We start from the raw sequence: 22,044 nt of genomic DNA on the forward strand, positions 1-22,044 counted from the left end.
TGTGCGGACCTAGATTGACGTGTGTTGCGGAACTAATGCGTACGTAGACCAGAGCGGAAGGCGGAGTGGGTTGATTCTTTCTTCTATGGCGGCCAGCACGTCGCCTGCCGCGCACTGACCAGAATCTCCTGCGCCTTGCCGCGCCCTGTTCTTGCCCCGGCTTGCCACACTGTCGCCCGGCCATTGCTTCGCTGCGCACTACTCGCATACATTGGTTATCACGTCGTCGGCGCTCATCCGTGGACGTCGGTCGCCTGATGGCCAGGTGCACTACAACTCTGTGTCGCGCGTGGCACAATGTCTGCGTGGTCGGGCGCCCTGAGCGTGAGGATTGCGTGTCAGCAATATCTATGAGCCAGCCACTCTTGCCCTGACTCGTCTTGTAGGATTTGTGGGCCGGGATTCTTGTCATCACACTGCGGGACACCGCTTCTCACCACACTCTACTCTTGATTTTACTAGGAATTCAACGTCGCCTGACGCGCATCCACAGAAGTATGTCATTGAAATGCGGTAAATCGGTGGGTCTTTTGACCCCTGTGAGGCCCGGGTTTGGACAGGTCCCTGCCCACTGGGTATGCCCCTGGGTTTGGATGCCCGCGTCAGGGGGTGGTAGAATCTTCCAAAACAGACCCCATGCTTCAAATGGATAGAGTTCAACTTGAAAATCACGAATCCGCTTTCAAAAGCGGAAATGGGTTTCTGCGTGCAAAGTTATGACCCCTCAAAGTTGCCGGTCGCTCGGTCGTTCGGTCTGGGTAAAAGGGTGATCGAACAATCACAAAGTTGGGGCGGGCTCATCTTAGGCCCACCAGGGGATGGGGGGGGGCGGGGGGGGGGGGTAGGAACAAACTTTTTTGACCCCATGCCACAAAAACTCCCGGACCCCCCGACCGACCGACCGACCGACCCCCCCTGCCGTACGACCCCCCAAAAAACCCCTCAGAACCCCTTAGGTTTTTTGTCAGGTTGGTGCCAATTGACTGCTCTCGGTGAGCTCTATCGCTAGGTACAATGATCCGCCTTGGGAACACACTTTGACCGACCGACATGTGGACGTGTCGACATGTCCACCCGTCTGCCGACAAGTATCCTGATAGAGTGGCCTGCTATACAACGGCTTACTCCAATGTTACTTGATAGTACGAAATGTGCTGACACGTTCATCCATGCAAAACCCGGCCGGCACCGGCCAGTTCCCCAGGCGTCTCCCGAAATGCCGACATGCCGCTCCCCACACTGCCCCAAACTATGCACGTGTGCTGGGTCTGGGGTATATCTACGCACGCATTGTTGAGCTGCACCCTTTGCGCCGCGTGCTGCAGAACGGAAGCGCTAGGAACAAAACTTCGCACGAACCTGTGCAAAACCTCTTGGGACCCCCGACTGCTGACCGACCGACCGGCCACTTTGAGGGTCATAACTTTGGCCCTTCTTCCCGCTGGCTGGGCTGCCGCCGCGCGTGCGGCCCAGCTGGCTCGGGGGCCTGCCGCCGCGCTGCCGCTCCCGGTGGCCGACGTCGTGAGTGCTATGGCGGAGTCGGTGCAACAGGTGGTGCGGGGGCTTGGATGGCTGCAGTGCGAGAGGCCGCCCATCATGCTCACTGCCTACACGGTGAAGGCGGGGACCGTGCTGCAAATGGCTCCACAGTTAGCCGCCCTGAAGGCTAAGCATTTGCAATATGTGTGCGATGCGGGTGTGTCGGGGGTGGGGGCTGCCCTGGATGGCGGCGGGGGCCTTCGTGTGCACCTTGGCCCGCTTGTGGTCGCTGAAATGGGAGAATCATCATAAGGAAGCACTGTGGCGTGTGGCCGCCAACGCTTGCTGGGCGTTTCCACGACATGCTAGCGAGCGGGCGCGAGGCGTTGCTGTTGACCCGTGTTGGGCGTGTGGGATTGACATGCAGGATAAGGACCGGCGTCACTGGTTTTGGGACTGCACTGTTGCGTTGTCGCTGCGGGAATGTATGGGGATGGCTATGGGTTTCCTGCCGGAGGAGGCTCTAAATGCCTTCTCTCGTGATGACGAGTTGTGGTTAGTGCGCCCGCCTGCGGGGCTTGCGCCACCTGTGTGGGATGTGGTGTGTCTCGCTGCTATGTCTGCCCTGGACTTTGGTCGGCAGCGTGTGGTTATGGCCGGGTTGGCGGCGCGAGCGAAGCTGCCGTCGGCCCGGGTGCTGAGCATTGGACTTGCCGTCGTAGCTGACTTCTGGGGTCGTCTCCAGACGTTTGTGACTTTGGGTATCAGGCCAAAGGGTTGGGACGCTGTGCCGTTTGCGCATCCTTTCATATCTCGGGCTGTTGGTGACGGCATGGTTTTGCGCTTGCCGTATGACGCTGATTCCCGGCCTCCCTCGCCGTGAGAGGTTGTGCGTGGTTGGTGGCTTTGTGTGTGGGCAGGATGCACGTGTGGGCGACCGTTCTAGTACCTGGACGCTTGCGCCCTGGTTAGTGCGTGCGCTGTGCTGCGTGTGTCCTGCGGCCTAGACGTTCCGCGGCACTCCTGTGCCTAGGCTTGTGACGTTGAGGCACAGCGGTGGGGCTCTGGCGGGTTGAGGCTTGGCTAGGACTCACTGTGCGCGGAGTCACACGGACTTTGCCCGCGGGAGGGTTTGCAGCAAAGTCGGGGTTGGTGGAGTCAAGTTGGGCCCTGATAGCATGTGATGGCTCGGCGTCTTCGGGTGCTGGGACTGTCCCCTCTGCTGTAACATCCGCATTCATAACTTTGCACCCAGAAACCCATTTTCGATTTGTGATTTTCGTGATTTTCTCGTTGAGCTCTATCCATTTGAAGCATGGGGTCTGTTTTGGAAGATTCTACCCCCCCTGGGCCCACAAGGTTTTGCACAGGTTCGTGCCAAGCTTTGTTCTTAGCGCTTCTGTCCTGCAGCACGCGGCGCAATGGGTGCAGCTCAACGATGCGTGCGTAGATATACCCCAGAGTCAGCACACGTGCATACTTTGGTTTGGGGCAGTTTGGGGAGCGGCATGTCGGCATTTCGGGAGCTGCCTGGGGAACTGGTCAGGGACAGGCCAGTGCCGGACGGATTTTGCGTGGATGAACGTGTCAGCACATTTCGTACTATCAAATAACATTGGAGGAAGCCGTTGCAAAGCAGGCCAGTCTACCGGGATGCTTGTCGGCAGACGGGTGGAGATGCCCACATGTCGGTCGGTGAACGTGTGTTCCCAAGGCGGACAATTTTACATAGCGAAAGAGCTCACCGAGGCAGGGGGGGTCGGTTGGTCGGTCGGCCGGGGGCGGGGTCCGAGAGTTGTCATCTTTTTCATCGTTTTCATCTTGCAAATTAGGAGTTTATTGAGCCACTGCCCGGACTATAGGGCGGTACAGACAATGGCAAAAAGTGTAGGCTCAAAAAAGTTTGTTCCTAACCCCCCCTGCCCGCATGCAACTTCGTGGTGTGGCAGTTGACAGGCCTCAACAGAGTTTCTCAGACCCGCCCCGTTGACTGCCTCTGCCAATTTTTGTATTGAATGCATGACCACAAGATAAATTGTACCATAGACGGCCGCGGCGAGGCAATTTAACATGCAGACTTCCGCCCGCGTTTGCCGATCGCGAAGATCCCACCAAAAGGCATTAATACTCTTATGCCCAGTCGCGTTGGCCCAGAAAACAACAGAGAAAGCAAGCTGTCAAAAATGTGGCGCCCGACGCTGTTCTTCCTCGTTGCGCTACTCACGTCCGCCAGCGCAAGCGGCCCGGTCAAGTGCGTGAAGAAGGCCATTCAGCCAGTCATTCAGCCTGGCTTTGGATGGCACGTCACGGTGCCGGTAAGCGCTACGTAGGGCTGGTTGGGCTGGGCGGGCCTCGCTGCATGCTGACGGCGGGTCTCGCGGCCAGCCTGCTGTCGCTGTGGGCAGGTTTGTGCATGCGTCCGTCACATGATACCATAGGCATGGCGACTCGTCAGCGCAATCCTCAGTGAAGAGAGTGCGCGGTTTGGCGCGCTCCGCGCATTTGCTCGCTGCACTGGGAAGCGAGCTACGTTGTGCGCTCCGCCGAGACCGTCACCTGAAACAATAGGCCCCCATCATTTGTACCACTTGTACCAGTTGTCACATACCTAGCGGGCTGCCGGCGCCCTGTCCGCCTGCGTTTCAGCTTTTCCCATCCTGATGTTTTGCGGCCACAACGCTAGCGTACCCTTGTGATGAACGCCCTTTGCTGCATCAGAAGACGACTTCGACGCCTGACGGTTCGGCCCCTGACCCCGCCCACAGGACAGCTTCCACGTGGAGGCTTTCTCAATGCACCAAGCCAACGGGGACAATGGGCCGGAGTTTGCGCACCTGACCATCCTGCCCGGCAAAGGCTTTCCTCCGCACAAGCACCTGGACGGCTGGGAGACCATTTACATCCTCAAGGGTGAGCTTGGGCGCCAGGAGCAAGGGTGTTGGGCAGGGGTGTTGATTGGGCCTGGTCAACTCTGAACGTGGCGTCAGTGGCGTGCTGTGTACCGCGCCACGTGGGGCGGTAGCGCAAGTGAGCAGGGCTTTTTATCTTGCTGTTGCTGGGCTAGTTCCTGATTCAGACATGGCGGCAAGATGGCCATTGCAAGGGACCATGAGAAACAAGGCACCGTGTCCGGTTCCTGGCGGGCACAGGGGCCCCGTCGCGGTCTGCAGGCTTCGGCAGTACACGGACTGGCCAGGCGGGCACGTGTCAAATTGAACGCCGCAGCCCTGCGCACAACGGCACAAGGGCCCTGATTGTCGCTGCCGGTCCCCTGTGCCATGTCCTCAACATTCTATGCCGCAGGCGAGGTTGATTATGGATACTGGGGCCCCAACGACCCCAAGCCCACCACCGTCAAGCTCGGACCGGGCGCCGTTACGCACACGCCTCAGGACCACTTCCATAAGGTGCGTGGGTGCCAGGCAGGGGCGCCCCTGCCTGATGGTGCTTGGTAGACGAGCACAGCTCATGCAACCCTGGCCTGGGGTATAGTCAGGCCATACAGACATGGCTTCCCGCCACCCGTCCCATCGCCCAACCTCGCTCAACAACGTCACCTGACTGCAGGTGTGAAAAGCGAGCTTCTTCGCGCGTCGTGTGGCTGCGTGGCGTCATGGTGTGCGTGTGGTGCTGTTGCTTGGCTGGGCGCCCGGAGCGTAAGGATAGCGCATCAGAAAAATACTCAACCAGTCTGACGGCCCGTTATGCAGCCTTTCGTCGCTGGCTACGCCACCGGTGCCATACTGTGCATTCACACTAGCAAGCATTTCTCTGAGCTGTGCATAAATGCCTTCGCAGTCAGCGTCACTTTCACTGGGTAATTGCTTGTCCTGCTTGTCGCACTCCTGCCCACTTCACCTCACCGCCTAATCCATCACGCACGCTCACCAACAGGTCTGGAACAGCAGCCCCGAGCCCATCTCGATGATCGTCACAAGCAACCAGTTCACCAGGTGATCAAGGGTAGCGCAGCTTAGCTGTCTTGTAGCCAATGCAATCTCTCAGTTACCGTACACATGTTTCCTTCCCTCGTGCCGTACTCACTCCGCCGCTGCTCCTCCCATACATGCCGCGCTGCAGGTTCATGTTCTTTGAGGTGGGTAAGGCGGTGCCGACTTGTAGCCAGACATTGGGTAAATGTGGCCTCAGTTTGGTACCGCTGGAAATGAGCCACGACGCCAAGCACGTAGCATAAGTGCGCAGTCGTTGCAGGTGGCATGCCCAGTAGCACGAGGGCCCGAGAGGACCTTCGAACATATAGGACGCACGCGCTGACATGGTGTTTTGCCCTGCCCGTTACCATGTACCTGGCTACGCACAGGACTGGCCTGAGAGCTTCAACGCAACCGGTCACGTGCCCGAGGCCATGCCATGGTGCGTAAACTCGGCAGGCATCGCCAGTAGGGAGGTTATTGGAGCGTTTGGTTTGGGGGTGATGGTTGGATGATGGGAGCGGGTGGCACCGTGCCTCATGCCAGCTGCAGTTGTGCATGTACCCACCCGCACACGCGCCCGACTGACGGACTGTGACAACTTGCCTGTCGCAACCCAACAGGGAGACCCAGTGCCCTCCCGGCCAGGAGCTTGCGAGCGGCAAGGAGGAGCTGTAAATAGCGACGGGATGTGTGTAGGTTGGGACAGCTGGTGCTATGTGCATGTGTGCCGTGACAGCCTACAAGACAAGCCGGATGATCTTACCGTACGTGTTAACTCACCTGATGCCGGTACTTAATTCCTAGGGCGTAGTGTGAAGCTGCCTGGGCTGCAGACTTGCTCGTGGCGTCTTAGTGTCCTCGTAGCCCACAAAGCATGCTGGTATTTACTTTTCTGCAGTCTGGGAGAGCCTTGGTAGCCAGTTGCAGGAAGGTGGCGACTGCGGCTTTGTTATGCCAGGCTATCTGACTCGCTGTCTGGTTGCGAACCCCTGTTGTGGACCGTAAGTACTATACGTGTCCTCTGCAATGGGAGCCTTCACCGTGTTGGGTGGCCCGTGCAGGCCTGGCCCGTGCCTACAATCCTGTCCTATGCGTTTGCCTGTTACTGCTAACGGCAATTCTTCCTTGGACGCTAAATGGTGCTGGGTCATGAAACCCGCAAGCAGCGCAGGAGAGAGATACAAGTCATAACGAACCGAGCAGTTACACGCCGGGCCACGACTACAGCACACCAACACCTCAAACTCACAAGAACATGGCGTCCACGCTGTCCCAAGCCCAGGCTAGTCAGCTATTACTGCTGTGCACACACACACACACACACGGAGTACTGCCTTATAGCAACAAGTACAGCCCACCCTCGCCAGCAGACTGTCACTGTCCAGCCGACCGGGGCATCCGAGGCTCTCTCGCACTCGCCGCGTCCCCAGAGCAATAAGGTGTTTGGGCTACGCCTAGAACAGGCGATGACCAGAACTTCTTATGCACTGGACGACCTACAGCCACAGACAGGAATAAGCCCTTACCCTTGGCCTCAACTAGGAAACGGGACAAACTAGACCATGCAAGACTGGTGAGGTGCACCCATCCAACACGACAGCAACTGCGCAACAACTGCGTTCATGAAGCCTTGAAAGGTCTGTATCAATCGCGTTGGGACACGCCCTCGTACTCAAAACAAGCCGCACGTGTAACAGTGACGCCCCATGCTGGCCCATGCCCACGCCCATGCCCACGATGACAAGGCCGCAGTGTATCGGACGTCTTGCTATGACCACTGTCGGTACCATATGCGATATCCTGACGACAGTATGGCATGCGTGCCCAACTGAGTTGCTAAACGCGATGATGGTGCACGACTATGAAATGCGTTTTGTCGAAACCGGAACGCAGCTCTGCATGATGCGGACGGTTCGGTCACGCATGGATTCTCCATTGCGGACTCAGGCAGGCACTCGGACTGTCGTCGCCTGACATCCCACTCCTCCAGGTACTTATAAGCAATGAGGCATACAGTGCACTCATGTAGGGCTCGAAATCAGATATCTTATATACATACCGTGGGGGCATGTCGCAACCGTGGAGGGCACTGTAATGACCGGCCCATGCCTACAGAACAGCACATCGGATTCCCGCAGCGTTGCAGTGCACCCATGCAAGTCCCATTGTTGCTCGGTCGCAGCACATGCATGACAGTCTCGCAGCAACGGGTCTTCCAACAAGTCCAACCCTGTACCCGCACGCCAGCAGTCTTTACTGACACTCCATATGCAGTACACCATAAAACGCAGGCGGTCTCAAGTGCAGAAAACCCCAGCGATGATACGCGTGACCTCACCATAACCCACACACACCGTCGCCCTGGTGTAAAGCAGTGCATGCTAGAGCCCGCCCAAATGTCCCAAACCCTACGACCTGTCCCACGCACACCTATCCCCCACCTAGACCAGCCTTTTGCTCGCGCTATCCCCGACAAGGGAGGTCACGTAAAGCCCCTTAGCCTGCGCGAATTCAAATCATCGGAAACCAAATCACACCGTGCCGCCTTACTGCTTCGACCACTGCATCCCCGGGCCTCCACCCTGCTGCTGCCGCTGCTGCGCCGCCGCCATGATCTCAGCCTCCATGCGGTGGAGCATCTCCTCGCCCGCAGCCGCCTGTGCCCGCTGCGTCTCCAGCGCCCCCGACTGCTGCTGCAGCAGCGCCACTAGCTGCGCGTCATGCGTGCCGTTGGCCTGACCCGCCAGCAGCGCCTGCTGCAGCTGCTCGTGTTGCGCCTGCAGCGCCTGCAGGTCGGCCCACAGCCGCCGCTGCCGCTCCCGCGCGATGCCCAACTGCTGCAGGTCCTGTTGCTGCAAGTCCTGCTCCTGCTGGTGCTCCGACAGAAGCGGCTGCTGCTGGTGCTGCTGGTATTGTCGCTGCAGCTGCATTGCTGGCATCCCGTCTGCGGTATGCTGCGCCGCCTGCGCTGCAGCCGCTCGGTGACCCCCCGGCCCACCTGCGGAGCCCTGGCCCCCGAACAGGTCCGAAAGCAGAAGTTGGAGCTGCTCTTCTGTCTCCTCGCCCACGGCCTTCTTGCCATCGCCAGGCCCTTCAGCCATGCCGCTCATCCCACCGCCAAGCCGTTGCAGCCCCCAATGCTGTTGCGCAGACGCCATGCCAAGCCCAGAAGGAGCCCCCACGCCGCCACCGGAGCTGCGGGCGAAAGACGGGCCGCCAGGACCCAGCGGCGACGACGAACGCAGCATGGAGTTGCGCAGGAGCTGCTGCTGCTGCTGCAGCTGCGGACGGGGCCCCGCGCCTACTGATAGCTGTTGCGGTTGCGCCAGCCCATATTGCTGCTGCTGGGGCTGCAACTGCATGTGTGGAGCTCCAGACGGGTTAGCCCAGGCCGGTTCGCTCTGCGTAGTACGCAGATACCCACCATCACCCTGTGCCGCGTCCAGCGCTCCAGCGCCTCCTCCCGGATACAGTCCAGCCACCCCGTTCCGCCCATGCACACCGATGGCCTGTGCAGCTCCGTGGGCCCCGCCTGCCATGCCTGGTGTCAGTGCCGTGGCAATTTGGGGCCGTGCGGGGTCCGCACCCGAGCACCCCTCGGAGCCGTGTTCCAGCTTGCCATCCGGGCCGCACACGAACCCGCCAGCGGCGCCACCGGCAACGGGCGCGGCGAAGCCACCCAGCGCAGCGGGCTGCATAGCACCCGTCATGGTGCCGGCCGGCGGCTGCAGCAGCGGCCCGGCGGGGCCTACGCCGCCGCCTACGCCGAGGCCATCGGGCTCGGTTTTGACGGGTTGCCCAGCTGCGTATCGCTGTGCCTGCCGCGCAGCCTGCGCCTGGAGGCTGTTGCCCTCCTCTGCCTCGCGCCGCCACTTTGCTGCCAGAGCCGCCAGGCCTTCGTCCTCATTAACTACACCTGCCGGCACGGCGGCCCCAACGCTGCCGGTCGCCACGTTAGCTGAGCCGGGTCCTGCTGACCCGGGCCCCGCCGAGCCGGGCCCTGCTGAGCCGAGGCCACTGCCCCCGCCGCCGCCGTCACCCAGCGCGAGGGCCCCCAGGCATGCCGCCGCTTCGCAGCGCGGCGTCATGGGCCGGCTGCCGTTCGCAGCAATCATCAGTACTGCTGTTGTGGGGCCCGCCGGCGTGGTCGCACCGCTGCTGCGCTGCGCTGCCGCAGCGACTGCCGCCTGCGCGAGTGACGCGCTGCCGCCGCTGGCGTTGCGCTGGTGGTGGCTGCGGCGCAGCGCCACGGTCCGCAGCTCCTCGCCCGCCGCTGCCGCCGCGGCCACGGACTGCAGAACCCCGCCAATTCCCGACATGGCGCCACACGCCGGCGAGTCGTTGCTGCCGGCAGACGCCGCCGAGGTCGACGGCTCCGGCTCCACATCCTGCTCCTGCATAAGCTGCTGCAGCTGGTACTGCTGTTGCTGCAGCATCGCCTGCAGCTCGCGCTGGTGCTGCTGCTGCTGCATGAGTGCCTGCTGCTGCGCGCTCAGTGCCGTCAGCGCGGCGTTGAGTGCGGCCTCACTTTGGAGCCCCGTCGCGCCGGCAGCTGCCGCCGCGCCGCCGCGCAGGCCGCCGACGTCAGCACCTGGGGCCGCCAGCGAAACACCGGTCCCTTGCGACGGCCCTGACGCCCCGCCTGGTAGGAGTCGCGCGTCCATGGGAAGACCAATGCCGCCCGTCGTGGCGGCCCGCTGCTGCAGTTGCTGCAGCTGCAGCTGCAGTTGCAGCAGACTGGCCCTCTGAAAGGCAGAGTTGCTGCCAAGGCCGCTGCCGAGGCCACTGCCGAGGCCGCTGCCGGTGCTGCCCGCGGTCTGCAGTGCCCCGTCCAGCATCGGCTCGCGCACACCGGAGGAGCTGCAATGGCGGATGGCGGGTGACGGCGCGCCCTCCTGCTCCAGCAGCCGCTGCTCCTCGGCAACGCCCATGCCGTCCCCGCTGCGGCGGCGCTTGATGGACTCTACGCGCACTAGCGAGCCCGCCAGGCTGTTGCGCCCCATCAGCGCCGCCGCCACAGCCTGCGGCCCGCCGGCTCCGCCACCGCTCACGCCGCCTGGACCCCGGCCGCCCATCGGCCGCAGCAACGGCGACGTGGCGCTCACTGGTGCCGACATGCGGGCAAACATGCTAGCTCCTCCACCAGCGCCAGCCCCGGTGACGCCGGCATTGTACAGGAAGGGCACATGTCCGCTCCCGCCACCGCCGCCGCCGCCACCCTCACCGCCCATTCCCCCAGCCACAGCCGTGACAGACAAGGGGCGGTGGTATTCGACCACTTGCGGAGATGAGGCGGCGGAGGCGCCTGTCGCCGCCGTCATCCCTGGACGTGCTGCGAACGGCGAGACATGCGCATGTCCGTGTTGCGGCGCGTGTGCCCCATACTGTTGCTGTTGTGCAAGGGACACTCCATCGCCCTGTGGTGCACCGCCTGCGCCATAGTTTCCACTGCGCGTGCCAACGCCACTGCCGAAGTCGCCGAGAACCTGGCCGCCAGAGTGCGGGCCCTGCACGTAGCCTGCGCCACCGGACACCACGTGCTGCTGTCGCTGCTGCTGCTGCTGCTGCTGCTGCTGCTGCTGCTGCTGTTGCAGTTGGCGCTCCTCTCGCTGCTGCTGTTGCTGTTGTTGAAGGGCCTGCTGCATCTGGTAGCGCTCATGTTGTTGATGATGTTGCTGTTGCCGTTGCTGCAATAGCTGAGGTTCCAGGTAAGCCGGCCGATATGGGAGCGGCTGCTGCTGTTGCACATGCTGCAGCTGCTGCTGGTGGCGCTGATTATCCAGCCCATTCCACCCACCTGCGGCCCGGTTGCCGGCACCCAGCTCAGGCGGCGCTGAGCTGCGTGCAAACATGCCGGCGCCAGTGCCACCGGTGCCATCGCCTAGGCCAAGGTGGCCCAGCAGCGCGTGGCGGCCGTGCCCGGCGTGGTGGCTGCCATTGGCACCGCCACCGCCGCCCAGTTCCATGGGCGCGGGGCCCTGGTGCCCTTGCCCAAGCAGCGCCTGGGCTTCGCCTGCTTGCTGCGAGGCGGCGGCAATGGAGCTGGTCCCGGATGGGCCCACGCCGCCCACAACAGCCGCGCCGAGCGGCCCTCCAGGGGCCAGTGCCCCCAACGCGCCAGAACCATTGCCACTGTTGCCCCAGCCCGCCCCGCCAGCCGCAGACAGACGTCTCAGCAGAGTCGGCGGCTGCACACCCAGTGGCTGCGAGTTCACTGCGGCGGCGCTGGCTGCAACTGCGCCGGCCGCCGTTGCACCGCCGCTCTTGTTGCCGCCGCTCGCGGCCTTGCCAGAGCTGCTGGCTCGGCCACCCGCGCCGCCCGCCTTCCCGCCTTTGCGTGTGGCGGTGCCGCCCCGCTCATCCGAGCCGCTGTCCGACAGGTCCGACAACTCCTCGTCCTCCTCATCAGACTGCATGGAACGGCGACCGAAGGCGGACCGCCCACCCGACCCCGGGCCGCTGGTGGTGCTGCGCTGCCGGGCGCGGTTCTTCGCCAGCATCATGCGGCACGTCCTGTCAAGGCACGGTAGCAAAAGCAGCAACAGCATGACGTGTGTGGCTCGTGAGCAGTCAGCCTCGAAGGGAACGGAAACGCACAGGACAACTCAGAAACTGTTAGGATCTGTCGTCAGCAGTGTGATCGTGGCTTTGCAGTAGCGCCCTGTGTGCGTGCGTGCCGGCACCGCACCATCCGTTCATGCGTGTTGCATACCGTGCCGCACCTGTTTGTGCCATTGAACTCATCCACCGGGTGGAAACGCGAGCACTGTTGACAAAAACGGCTGTGCACGCCGTCCACCACCACCACTGGCGCCTTGATGTGCGTGTTGCATAGCCGGAAACGCTACGAGGAGCAGGTAACGGTCGTGGGTACAAGGGCCATCAGTGGTCGCGCCGATCAAGGTGTGGCGTGTGGCACAACAGTCCTTCAGGCAGCGCAGCGCATGCGCACCTGATGCGTCTTAGGTGCCGATTTAAGGTCGATGCCGCACTGCTCCACCTGCGCACATGGAGACCCGCACACGTTAGCGGGCCCGCACAACACACGCGCCCGGAGGGCTTGACACGGCCTGGGCTCCTCACTTGATATTACGCCCCAACGGCGCAAGCACTTCGGGAACAACCCTGTGCCCCTTGAAACTAGTCAAGTTGGTGGCTATGAAGGTTTCATTTGTTCCTGCATCGCGCAGCTTGCTGCGCAAATTACGCGCTGCATGTCGCTGTGCTTGCCCAAGTTGTGCTTGCCCATGCTTCAACATGAAGAAAAGCACACTTTGAGCAGCTGCAGCTCACTAGCCACAGGGCTACCGGCCCGCGCCGTGTGTAGGAGCTGCGTCAACGCGACACACCCCGGTTTTGTGGTGCGGCTTCACCTTGCATCGCAGAGGCGGGGAAACCCTTTTGGTCGTCTCATCAATAACGTCCCGCCGCGTTGTGATGCTCGGGAGGTCCATAGTCGCCAAAAACGAGTCCATCCCACTAACGCGGCTGGACTGCGCTCAGCTCATGAGTAACCAGAAGGCTCTATATAGATATGGCTCAGACATTTGACACTGGAAAAGCCCGTGGAAACTAGCAAACCGCAAACCTCAGGCACGGCCCGAGCTCGTGCTGTGATAACAAAACAGGTATTAATTAATCCGACGCGTGGTAGTAGGGCCACGGCGAAAATGAAGTCCGTCTAACCCCATCGCTCGGCAGGCGTGGGGTGACCTGGCGAAGCGGGGAAGGCCCGAATGCCACTCCGGCAAGTCCCTAGGGGCTGGGTGAGTCCAAGCCCCTAGACCGTCAAAATAGCATCATGTGACATATATCAAGGTCTCTGAATGGTTCCCGGGCATAAATGTGTGCGAAAGCCGAAGTCGAAATGCTATGTCGTGCTCGTCAAAACCCCGCCAATTCAGCCCAAAGCTATCTAAATTAAATATATAGCTGATACCAGGTTGACGGCACTAGATACCGACGAAAAACACCCCCTATGCGAGATATGGGCTTCGGTCAATTTCGCGACTTGAGCCCCGACCAGCCCGTTTTAGCCCTCTGCCGAACGCAACTGGCCACTGATGATGTAAGTTATGTACGTACACAAAGGCGGTGTCTGAGTCGTGCGGTAGGATTATCCCCGTGCGACTTCCGGAGCCCTGAGTCCGAGCGTGCAGGATTGGCTGGCACCCCTCGTATGGCACCGGAACATTTGTTCCCCAGTGACTCTCATGAGTACTGACACCTAACCCAAGTTTAATCGGGGGCGTGCCCAACCCAGAACGTGCCGATGCCGGCCGCACCGTCCAAAGCCTAAACCATTTCAAGCGCCCTCATATAGCATTTATGTGATGAGACATGTTGCTGTAAGTCTCTGGGGTGGCCTGTCCGCTCGCCGAGCTCGCAAGTGTCGTACTGTGAATTTGACTGGTATGGCTGAGTGGTGGACAAGGCAAATGCGAGTGTGAGGCAAACACAACCGGAGTGCGCGTAAGCGCAGGGTGTGGATCGCACTCTTATGTCCCTGGCTTGTGCTGCGTGAGCAGGTCCCTCTCGTAACCAACGCAATCTAAATCCAGTTCCAACTTGGCCAGGGCTTGCCGGTGCTGGTGGGGTGCACTTCTACTGAACCTGACGGGCTCTCAGCCCGTGCCCGTCAGCCGGCGTGGCATTAGAAGGCCAGGGACATGTCACCACCATCTGCCGGCTTGAGCCTAGCTCGTCACCATTCACACCACTGCGGGCAGGCAGCTCTGTCCTCGCGTCGCCTGAAGTGCTGTCCAAGAGATGCAGCGTGAGCAGCGACGCCTGGACCTGGACCTTAGAGTGACGTTGCTAAACGCTCGTCAGCGCCTAGTTGCCCAAGGGCTAGCCCTCCGATGACGCACACCGAACTGCACACACACACACACACACACACACACACACACACACACACACACACACACACACACACACACACACACACACACACACACACACACACACACACACACACACACACACACACACACACACACAGAGAGAGAGAGAGAGAGAGAGAGAGAGAGAGAGAGAGAGAGAGAATGCTTCCCGGAATCCAGTGACTGATCACTCCACCAGAGTCCGTTACAGCATGTAGTCTGGCCTGTGTTGGTTACGGGAGCAACGGAAAAGTAGCGCAGTTGCAGGCAGTTGCAGGCGGGAGCGTCCCCATGGCACAGCCTCATGGCAAAGCACGATTCAACCGTGACACCATTCCCTCAACCCGGTCGAACAGGCCGGGGTTAAACCCTTCTCTGCCGGTGAAATGCAATGCCCGCATAATGACATGACAGACGGGGAAAGGCGGGGAAGGCGAGCCCCCAGGCCAGCCTGGCCAGCCGGCCGGCCTCCGCCCTCGTGTCCTGTTACGTGTGCGATGGTATGTGGCAGGTTGGTGACTTGTGTAGTCCCGTGGCTGATATACGGTAGATGAGCCCCGAGAAATAAGTTACGCCAACCCAGGCGCCATCAAATGTAGAAAAAATACGTTGCCTGCGCTAACGATCACCTGGCCCCGTTACCAGTACACCCAGCAGCTGAAGCAGCCCCGGCGCAATCTTAGCCTGGGCTGGCCGACGTTTTACAGTGCCTGCTTGGGCGCGCCTCAACTAGACAGTGCATTCTTGGCTGAACTTGCCGGTCTCTGAGTGGGTGCAGGCAGGGGAGGGTGCAAAGGCTGGCAAGCTGCATCTCACTCCACCGCTACGCTCCAGCTGCTGCTGTCCTGCATTTTTGCATCACCGTCCTCAATACTTTGGTGAACCGTTTGACTCAGACAAGAAGGTGTGGGAAGTTTGGACATGGAGTTGGGAGTTCAGGGGGGGGTACGAACTAAACCTCCAGACCCCATGTCCCAAAACCTCCCGACCCCCCCTCCGGACCGACCGACCGACCCCCACCACCGTGCAACCCCTCAAAACCCCCTCAAAACCCTTTGGTTTTTAGCCAGGTTGGTGTCAATCGACTGCTCTCGGCGAGCTCAACAATTGTATACCTCCGGTTCAGCTGGAGGCACAATTTGACTGGCAGCCATGCCACACATGTCCATGTGTCCATGGCCAACCACCGACCCTTCTGTCAGACTACCGGGGCGTGCGCTTAAGCTTACAATTGCGCTGTACATATGATGTTTGGAATTGTGTGCCGGAAGAGATTGGTCGACTTTCGCCCAGGATCATGTGAAGAATCCCTGGATTCATGTCACGCTCGAGGGGCGGCGGCAGCCTTGTCGCCATGACCCACACCAAGCCTTGGCCGTTACAAGTTAGCATCAGTTCGCGTAGTCTCCATGACACCAGTGAGAGACGCTCGAGTGGGGGTCTACACTACTACGATGCTGATGTGGACGGACATGCGGCCGCTTTCCAGAGGCCAAACGTTCTGGAAATGCTCTAGTATGTGCGTGCTGATGTGTGCTAGTGCTTGTGCTAATGGGCGGAGCGTTTAGAGGGGCGCTTAGGGCGCGGAGACGAAATCTGGCAGTCCCACCCACATCCGCGTGACGAAACCTTGGGGACCCCCGACCCCGACGACCGACCCTGAACTTTGAGGGCCCATAACTTTGCAATTACTACCCTGATTGAATCTCTGAAAGTGGATTTGGAGTCCTCTCGTCAAGCTCTTTCGTTTTAGAACATGGGGCCTTCCCAGTCGAAACTAAACCCCCCCCCTGGGGAGTTCGCCCGCAGCCACTGGGTCCCGCCATGCCATAAGCACCTAGCCTGCCCATTTTAGTGCGGAGAAGTGCGAACCCATCAATTTCTTCTGCTCAGCCGCTCAGCTTGGCCGCTCTGGCAGAGAGAGGCATGGTGCAGCGAGAAGTCACGGGAAGCATACGCCCCTGAGTTATGCCAGGGCGTTCAAAGTTGCAGTTGCTATGCGCTCAAAAGCTCAAGAGGTTGCGTTACACAGGAGCTTGATCTGCGGGGTCATGCAACGCCATTCAGCAGCCCACCCCAGCGCCAACATACTCGGGCGGCCGGCTTTCATGCCGTATGCATGCAATGTACCCATGCGACCCACCCCAGTCCCCGCTCCTCAGATGTTCGGTGCATCGGCACTGCCTAAATGCTCACCAGATTCTGCGTAGCAACGGTGTACCGGGCTCCCCTCTCCTCTCCTGCTCACATCGTCCACACTCTTATAACCCTCACAGTCCGCTGTGCGCTCTTTACGTCACCATCTTCTCACAGCTCACGACTAGCTGCATGCGGATGAACCACCACATGGACCACAAACGAAACCACCAGAAACAAACCAGACGCGCTCTGGAAGCAAACGAAGTGCTGCAAACAACATCAGGAATCCCACTACATGGCTACGTAACAACAAGTGAATGGCACGCATCACACAAAATGACATTGCCGAGCAAGAACCGAATCGGGCACACAGCCAGCCAAACCACTGCACTGCTGCGACGGTGCGTGTCATTAGTCAACACCACACACGATCTTTCTTACGGGTCGTCATCACTGTATGCTTTAGCGGCCCTTCTTGCCCTTGTTGGCAGCCATGGGGTCCTTGCGGATGCGGATGCTCTTGGGCGTCACCTCCACCTGCTCGTCGTCGTTGATGTACTCGAGCGAGTCGTCCAGGCCCATGCTGCGGGGCTCGTCCAGGCCCACCTTGGTGTCCTTGCCGGCGGCGCGCATGTTGGTCAGCTGCTTGGTCTTGCAGATGTTGACCTTCAGGTCTCCCGCCTTGGCGTGCATGCCAATCACCTGGCCCTCGTACACCTGGTCGCCGGGGCGGCAGAACATCTGGCCGCGGTCCTGCGCGCTCTCCAGAGCGTACGTCGTGGCCTGGCCGGTCTCGTGCGCCACCAGAGAGCCGTTCTCGCGCATCAGAATCTCGCCCGCAACAGGGGCGTACCTGTGGAGGACAGGGGAGGAGGAATGGGCCGATGCCGCAGGTTAGCCACCAGGCAGCGCTGTCTTGCTTCTGCACAGTCTCTGGGTTTACTGCACAGAGCAAAGTAGACGTCGGGTCGCCATGGCCGCGCACTTACTCGAGGAACAGGGTGTTCATGACGCCCAGGCCGCGGGTGGCGGTCAGCAGCGAGTTCTTCAGGCCCAGTAGGCCGCGGGTGGCGATACGGAACTTGATGCGCGAGGCGCCCTGGATCGAGGGGATCAGGTCCACCATCTCGCCCTTCCGCTGGGCGAACAGCTCCACGACGGCGCCCACGTACTGCTCCGGCACGTCCACAATGGCCTCCTCGTAGGGCTCGCACGTCTTGCCGTTCACCTCGCGGGTGATGACCTGTACGCAGCAGGACACGTGATGGGCCCGGGGTGGTTTCAGGTATGCCTCCAACTCCCAGGCAAATCAACCCAGCCCGCCAAAAGCAGGGACTTCGTGCAGGCCCGGCTCTATCCTACGGACGCCGTGTCCCGTAACCCCCCTCCCCCGCAGAAAAATTAGCGGTGGGCGCACCTTCGGGGGGCCAATCTCGAACTCGTAGCCCTCACGACGCATGTTCTCAATGAGGATACCCAGGTGCAGAGTACCGCGGCCAGACACCACGAACGAGTCCGAGGTCTCACCGGGCTCCACGCTGCAAACACAAGAGCCAGGCAATAGGGGGTCAATGTGATGTTCACAAAGAAGCTAGACGCGGTCCAGCTCCTTGTTGTTCAACCAAGCCACCTTAGTCACGAACACCCCGCCTCAATAGTACACGTGAGCGGTGTTTTGGATGCTGACGACACCTAGCACGCTCGCCCCGGGCATTTGTGCGCGCCTGTCACGGCCGCTGCTCCTGGGTGTCTCACCGCAGCGCCAGGTTACGCTCCAGCTCGCGATCCAGGCGGTCCTTCAGGTTGCGCGAGGTCACGAACTTGCCCTCCTTGCCGGCGAAGGGCGAGGTGTTGACCTTGAAGGTCATGTTCACGGTTGGGTCCTCCACCTGAAGCGGGCGCGCAAAGAGCCGCAGGCGCGGGGCGCAAGGTCAACTCCTGTCGTGAATACCATGCTTTACCCAGGCGCCTGCCCTTGCATCGTGCAACCCATGGACCTCTGTTCTGTGGAAAAGCTGACATCATGGCAACAAGGGTGTGCTGTATCTAGAGTATAGATTGTGGGCTGTACGCTCCAGGCGCCCTGCACGCCCCGGCCGCGAGTGGGGCCGTGAGGACATGGCATCGGGCGGCTGGTGCGGGCGAACGACAGGCTTCCCCGGCGCCGCTGACTTCATTGTCGGCAAGCACAAGCACCGACGCGCCACTAGTTGAGACGCGTTAGTGACTCTAGCCGCCGTGTACATGCGTGTACGTTGCTAAGCGCCTGATCCTTTTCCATACTCAGGCCCCGTTGTCTATGGAACCCCGACCCTCGTACCTGGATGGTGGGCAGGGGCACGGGGTTCTCGCGCTGGGTGATGGTCTCGCCGATCTTGATATCGGCAATGCCCGACAGCGCACAGATGTCACCAGCCGCCACCTCATCGACCGGCACGCGGCTGAAGTTGTCGTACACGAACAGCTCAGCGATCTTGGCCTGGCGCACCTGCGGGCCAAAATGGATTGGGGAACGCAAGGCATGCGGTTAGGGCAAACAACATCTTTGCGATTCCGCCCAGATCGAAGGTTGCAATGTGGCCTGATAAGTGCCCTTCCGGTGCTGGCTTCCAACGCACCTTGCCGGGCTCCAGCGAGGAGCAGATCGAGATGGTCTGGCCACGCTTGATGGTGCCGCTGCTGACGCGGCCGATGGCGATGCGGCCCTTGTGCTCATCGTAGTCGATGTTGGCGCACAGCAGCTGCAGGGGCGCCGCCGGCTGCACGGAGGGCGGGCGGATCTGCACAGGGGCGGAGGTGGACAGGGGCCGGCATAGCGACGTCAGCATGATATCCAAAGCAGCGAAGCTACAACCTCACGCATGTGTGTACCGTTCCCCGGATGCCAGCAGCAGCGCCACGGGTAGGCAGCAGCAGCAGCCCGGTCTCACCTCCTTGACAATGGTCGCAAACAGGGGCTCCAGGTCCTCAGCCAGCGTCTCCGGGGTCATGCCGGCAATGCCATTCACACCTGCGGTCCACAAACAGACGACCAACAACAGGAAATCAGTCATGCGTCCGACATACGCCAACGCGCCGCTGGCACAACCCCCGCCGCAGCCGCGCACCTACGCACCCATGCATCCAGCAGCCCCTGAACCCAAGCCCGTGGTCCCTGTCGCCACCCGCCCACACCTGACCGCTAGCTCTGCCGGCCGAGCCCAAACACCACGCACCCGAGGCGTAAACCACGGGGAACTCGCACAGCTCGTCGGAAGCGCCCAAGTCCATGAACAGCTCGAAGGTTGAGTCAATGACCCAGTCGGGGCGGGCGGCGGGGCGGTCGATCTTGTTCACAACCACCACCACGCGCTTCTGCAGCTCCAGCGCCTTGCGCAGCACGAAGCGGGTCTGGGGCATGGGGCCTGCGGGTGCGCCGAGCCAGGGGAGCCAAGGGTCAAGGTTTGCAGGTTGGCCAAGCTTTGACAGGCCGCGGGGGCAACCTCAGCACCGTCTCCAGCACAGTCGCTGCCTGAAAGCTAGCCGCCGCTCTTGTGCTTGGAACTCACCCTCCACGGAGTCCACCAGCAGCAGCACGCCGTCGCACATGTTGATCACGCGCTCCACCTCGCCGCCGAAATCGGCGTGGCCGGGCGTATCAATGATGTTCACCTGCAGGGGGGCAGGGCAAGCAGCCGACTGGTCAGCGCTGGTGCTTGCATAAACGGCACTGCGGTGAGCGTGCAAATGCACCTTTCCCCTTCCAGCAGCCCTGTCTCTAACACGCCCCGCAACACGACACCACAAGGCCTGGCGCACGCATGCCGCGCACCTTGATGCCGCGGTAGCGGATGGCGGTGTTCTTGGCCAGAATGGTGATACCGCGCTCGCGCTCCAGGTCGTTGCTGTCCATGATGCGCTCGGCGGTGGCCTGCGGAGCGAGCGGACAGGAGAGGGTGTCACGACCAGTGGAGAAGGCATGCGCAGAAGGAAAACTGGCCAAGCACAGCCTCGCATTCCGCTGCTGCTCCTTGCGGCCCACTGGTCACACGTTACCCTACTGTTCACGCCGTCTCCTGAGCCCGTCTCTGAACCCCTTTTCACAGCCCTCACCTGGTTGTCACGGAACACCTTGGACTGCTTGAGCATAGCGTCCACCAGCGTGGTCTTGCCTGAATGTGCGCATACATCAACCAAAGGGACAGTGGTACAGTTTAGAAGCGCCGTGGCGGTAGACTGGGCAGTGCGGTGACTGGTAATCCGCAATGACAAAGCACTTGGTGCGCATACAACTTCGGGCGCTGAGCGTTTGCTGCACGCACCGTGGTCGACGTGGGCGATGATGGCAATGTTGCGGATGTCCTCGCGCACAGACCCCTCAGACGAGGCAGACGCCGGAGCTGTCGGTGAGGAATGTGCAACGGGTGCGGACAGATCGGGCTCAGTACCGCACGCAACAGGGTACGGTGGGGTAGGATACCGTGCAAGGGAAGCAACCCAGCCGTGTCGAGGTGGCCTGGCCAGTACAAATGTTTGAGTGAAAGACTCACCATCGACGGTGGCGGTGCGGCAGACGGTCACAGGGCGAGCCGGGGCGCCAAAGGCCGCGGCACGGCGAGCGGCAGGCAGAGGCGCAGCGGCAGCCACGGGAGCGGCTGTTGCCCAGAACGTTTGTTGAGAGGATGCACGTGGACATGAAGGCGAGGTTTCCAGAAAGTGAGTAACGTATTAATAGCAGTATGCGAAACTGCAGGGCACATCTTCGCTTGCTGAGCGACGGGCAGCGCGAGACCGTGCAATTGCAAGGCCCCTCGCGTCCGCGCAAAATCCGCAACTTGGTCATGGCCCAAATGCTTTACATATGTCACATGCATATTGCTTACAGCCAGAAGGCGGGTTTGCAAGACGGATTGGGTTCCCCTGGCATATGCGCCTCACCTGCGGCCGACGGCACTGCGCGGTTCACAGCGGGCACCTCAACGCGCAGGGGCGCCTGGGCGCTGGCCTGGCGCTGGGCCTGGCGCTGAATCTTCTGTAGGGCCTGCATTTTTGCTGGTGGCGGTCCCCGATAAGGATGCCGTTGAAAGGCTGAACGCACGACCGTGGCAGCAAAAGACTGCTCAACGGTGTGTATGTGCGTGTGTTAGCCAAGTAAGGCTAAAGAGTGGCGACAATTGGTGGCGAGCGCGGTCTTGAATTGCGAGCTGACCCCATGCAGCCACAGAAGATGAGTTGCCACAAAAAAACTAGGACGCCAACGGACTTGCGCCACGCACATCTACGACATGTATGCATAATTCTTACTGGTCCAAATGAAGCAGTAGTGAAGCGCGGCTGCAAATTTGTCAGCTACTAGGGCTTTTCCTGCTTGCTGGCCGTTCAAGCAAACTCGTCATTCGATTAATTTGCTTATGTTTTTGCTACTTACAGCATTGGTTTACAGCCATTTCACGTCTAGCAGGCATGGGCCCAAGAAGAAAACTGTTGATTTGCAAAAGTTTGCACTTTGCGGTGACAGCAAGCGATAGATTCTTTAGGTCACCTTCATCTGGTTGTTGTATATGCCATGTAGACCCCTAATGCCCGTATGCCCCGGAATGCCTTCCGCGGCGACCTGTGTCTCGCGG

At 60.7% G+C, this 22,044-nt stretch overlaps 3 protein-coding genes across 3 annotated transcripts; 1 reads left to right on the plus strand and 2 right to left on the minus strand.

Annotated features, from left to right (window-relative positions):
• Window positions 1-3,521: 3,521 nt before the first annotated feature.
• Window positions 3,522-6,531, plus strand: CHLRE_07g335100v5 (uncharacterized protein). Its single transcript, XM_001700102.2, has 7 exons — window positions 3,522-3,794; window positions 4,245-4,389; window positions 4,783-4,886; window positions 5,374-5,432; window positions 5,560-5,575; window positions 5,801-5,853; window positions 6,035-6,531. Exons 1-7 carry the CDS (start codon window positions 3,663-3,665, stop codon window positions 6,087-6,089), a joined length of 564 nt encoding a protein of 187 aa, XP_001700154.1. The 5' UTR covers window positions 3,522-3,662; the 3' UTR covers window positions 6,090-6,531.
• Window positions 6,532-6,605: 74 nt separating this feature from the next.
• On the minus strand, window positions 6,606-13,071 carry CHLRE_07g335150v5 (uncharacterized protein). Its single transcript, XM_001700052.2, has 4 exons — window positions 12,788-13,071; window positions 12,367-12,414; window positions 12,137-12,258; window positions 6,606-11,927 (listed from the first exon to the last, which is right to left on the minus strand). The coding sequence occupies exons 1-4, from the start codon at window positions 12,866-12,868 to the stop codon at window positions 7,961-7,963; spliced, it is 4,218 nt and encodes a 1,405-aa protein (XP_001700104.2). The 5' UTR covers window positions 12,869-13,071; the 3' UTR covers window positions 6,606-7,960.
• A 3,240-nt stretch (window positions 13,072-16,311) lies between these two features.
• Window positions 16,312-21,566, minus strand: CHLRE_07g335200v5 (uncharacterized protein). Its single transcript, XM_001700051.2, has 14 exons — window positions 21,356-21,566; window positions 20,968-21,072; window positions 20,740-20,817; window positions 20,531-20,589; window positions 20,250-20,348; window positions 19,987-20,089; window positions 19,654-19,842; window positions 19,369-19,448; window positions 19,057-19,218; window positions 18,759-18,926; window positions 18,194-18,327; window positions 17,856-17,976; window positions 17,428-17,681; window positions 16,312-17,291 (listed from the first exon to the last, which is right to left on the minus strand). The coding sequence occupies exons 1-14, from the start codon at window positions 21,462-21,464 to the stop codon at window positions 16,901-16,903; spliced, it is 2,052 nt and encodes a 683-aa protein (XP_001700103.1). The 5' UTR covers window positions 21,465-21,566; the 3' UTR covers window positions 16,312-16,900.
• Between the last annotated feature and the right edge of the window lie 478 nt (window positions 21,567-22,044).

The sequence above is a fragment of the Chlamydomonas reinhardtii genome, chromosome 7 (assembly GCF_000002595.2).
Source record: "Chlamydomonas reinhardtii strain CC-503 cw92 mt+ chromosome 7, whole genome shotgun sequence".
Taxonomy (NCBI): Eukaryota; Viridiplantae; Chlorophyta; class Chlorophyceae; order Chlamydomonadales; family Chlamydomonadaceae; genus Chlamydomonas; species Chlamydomonas reinhardtii.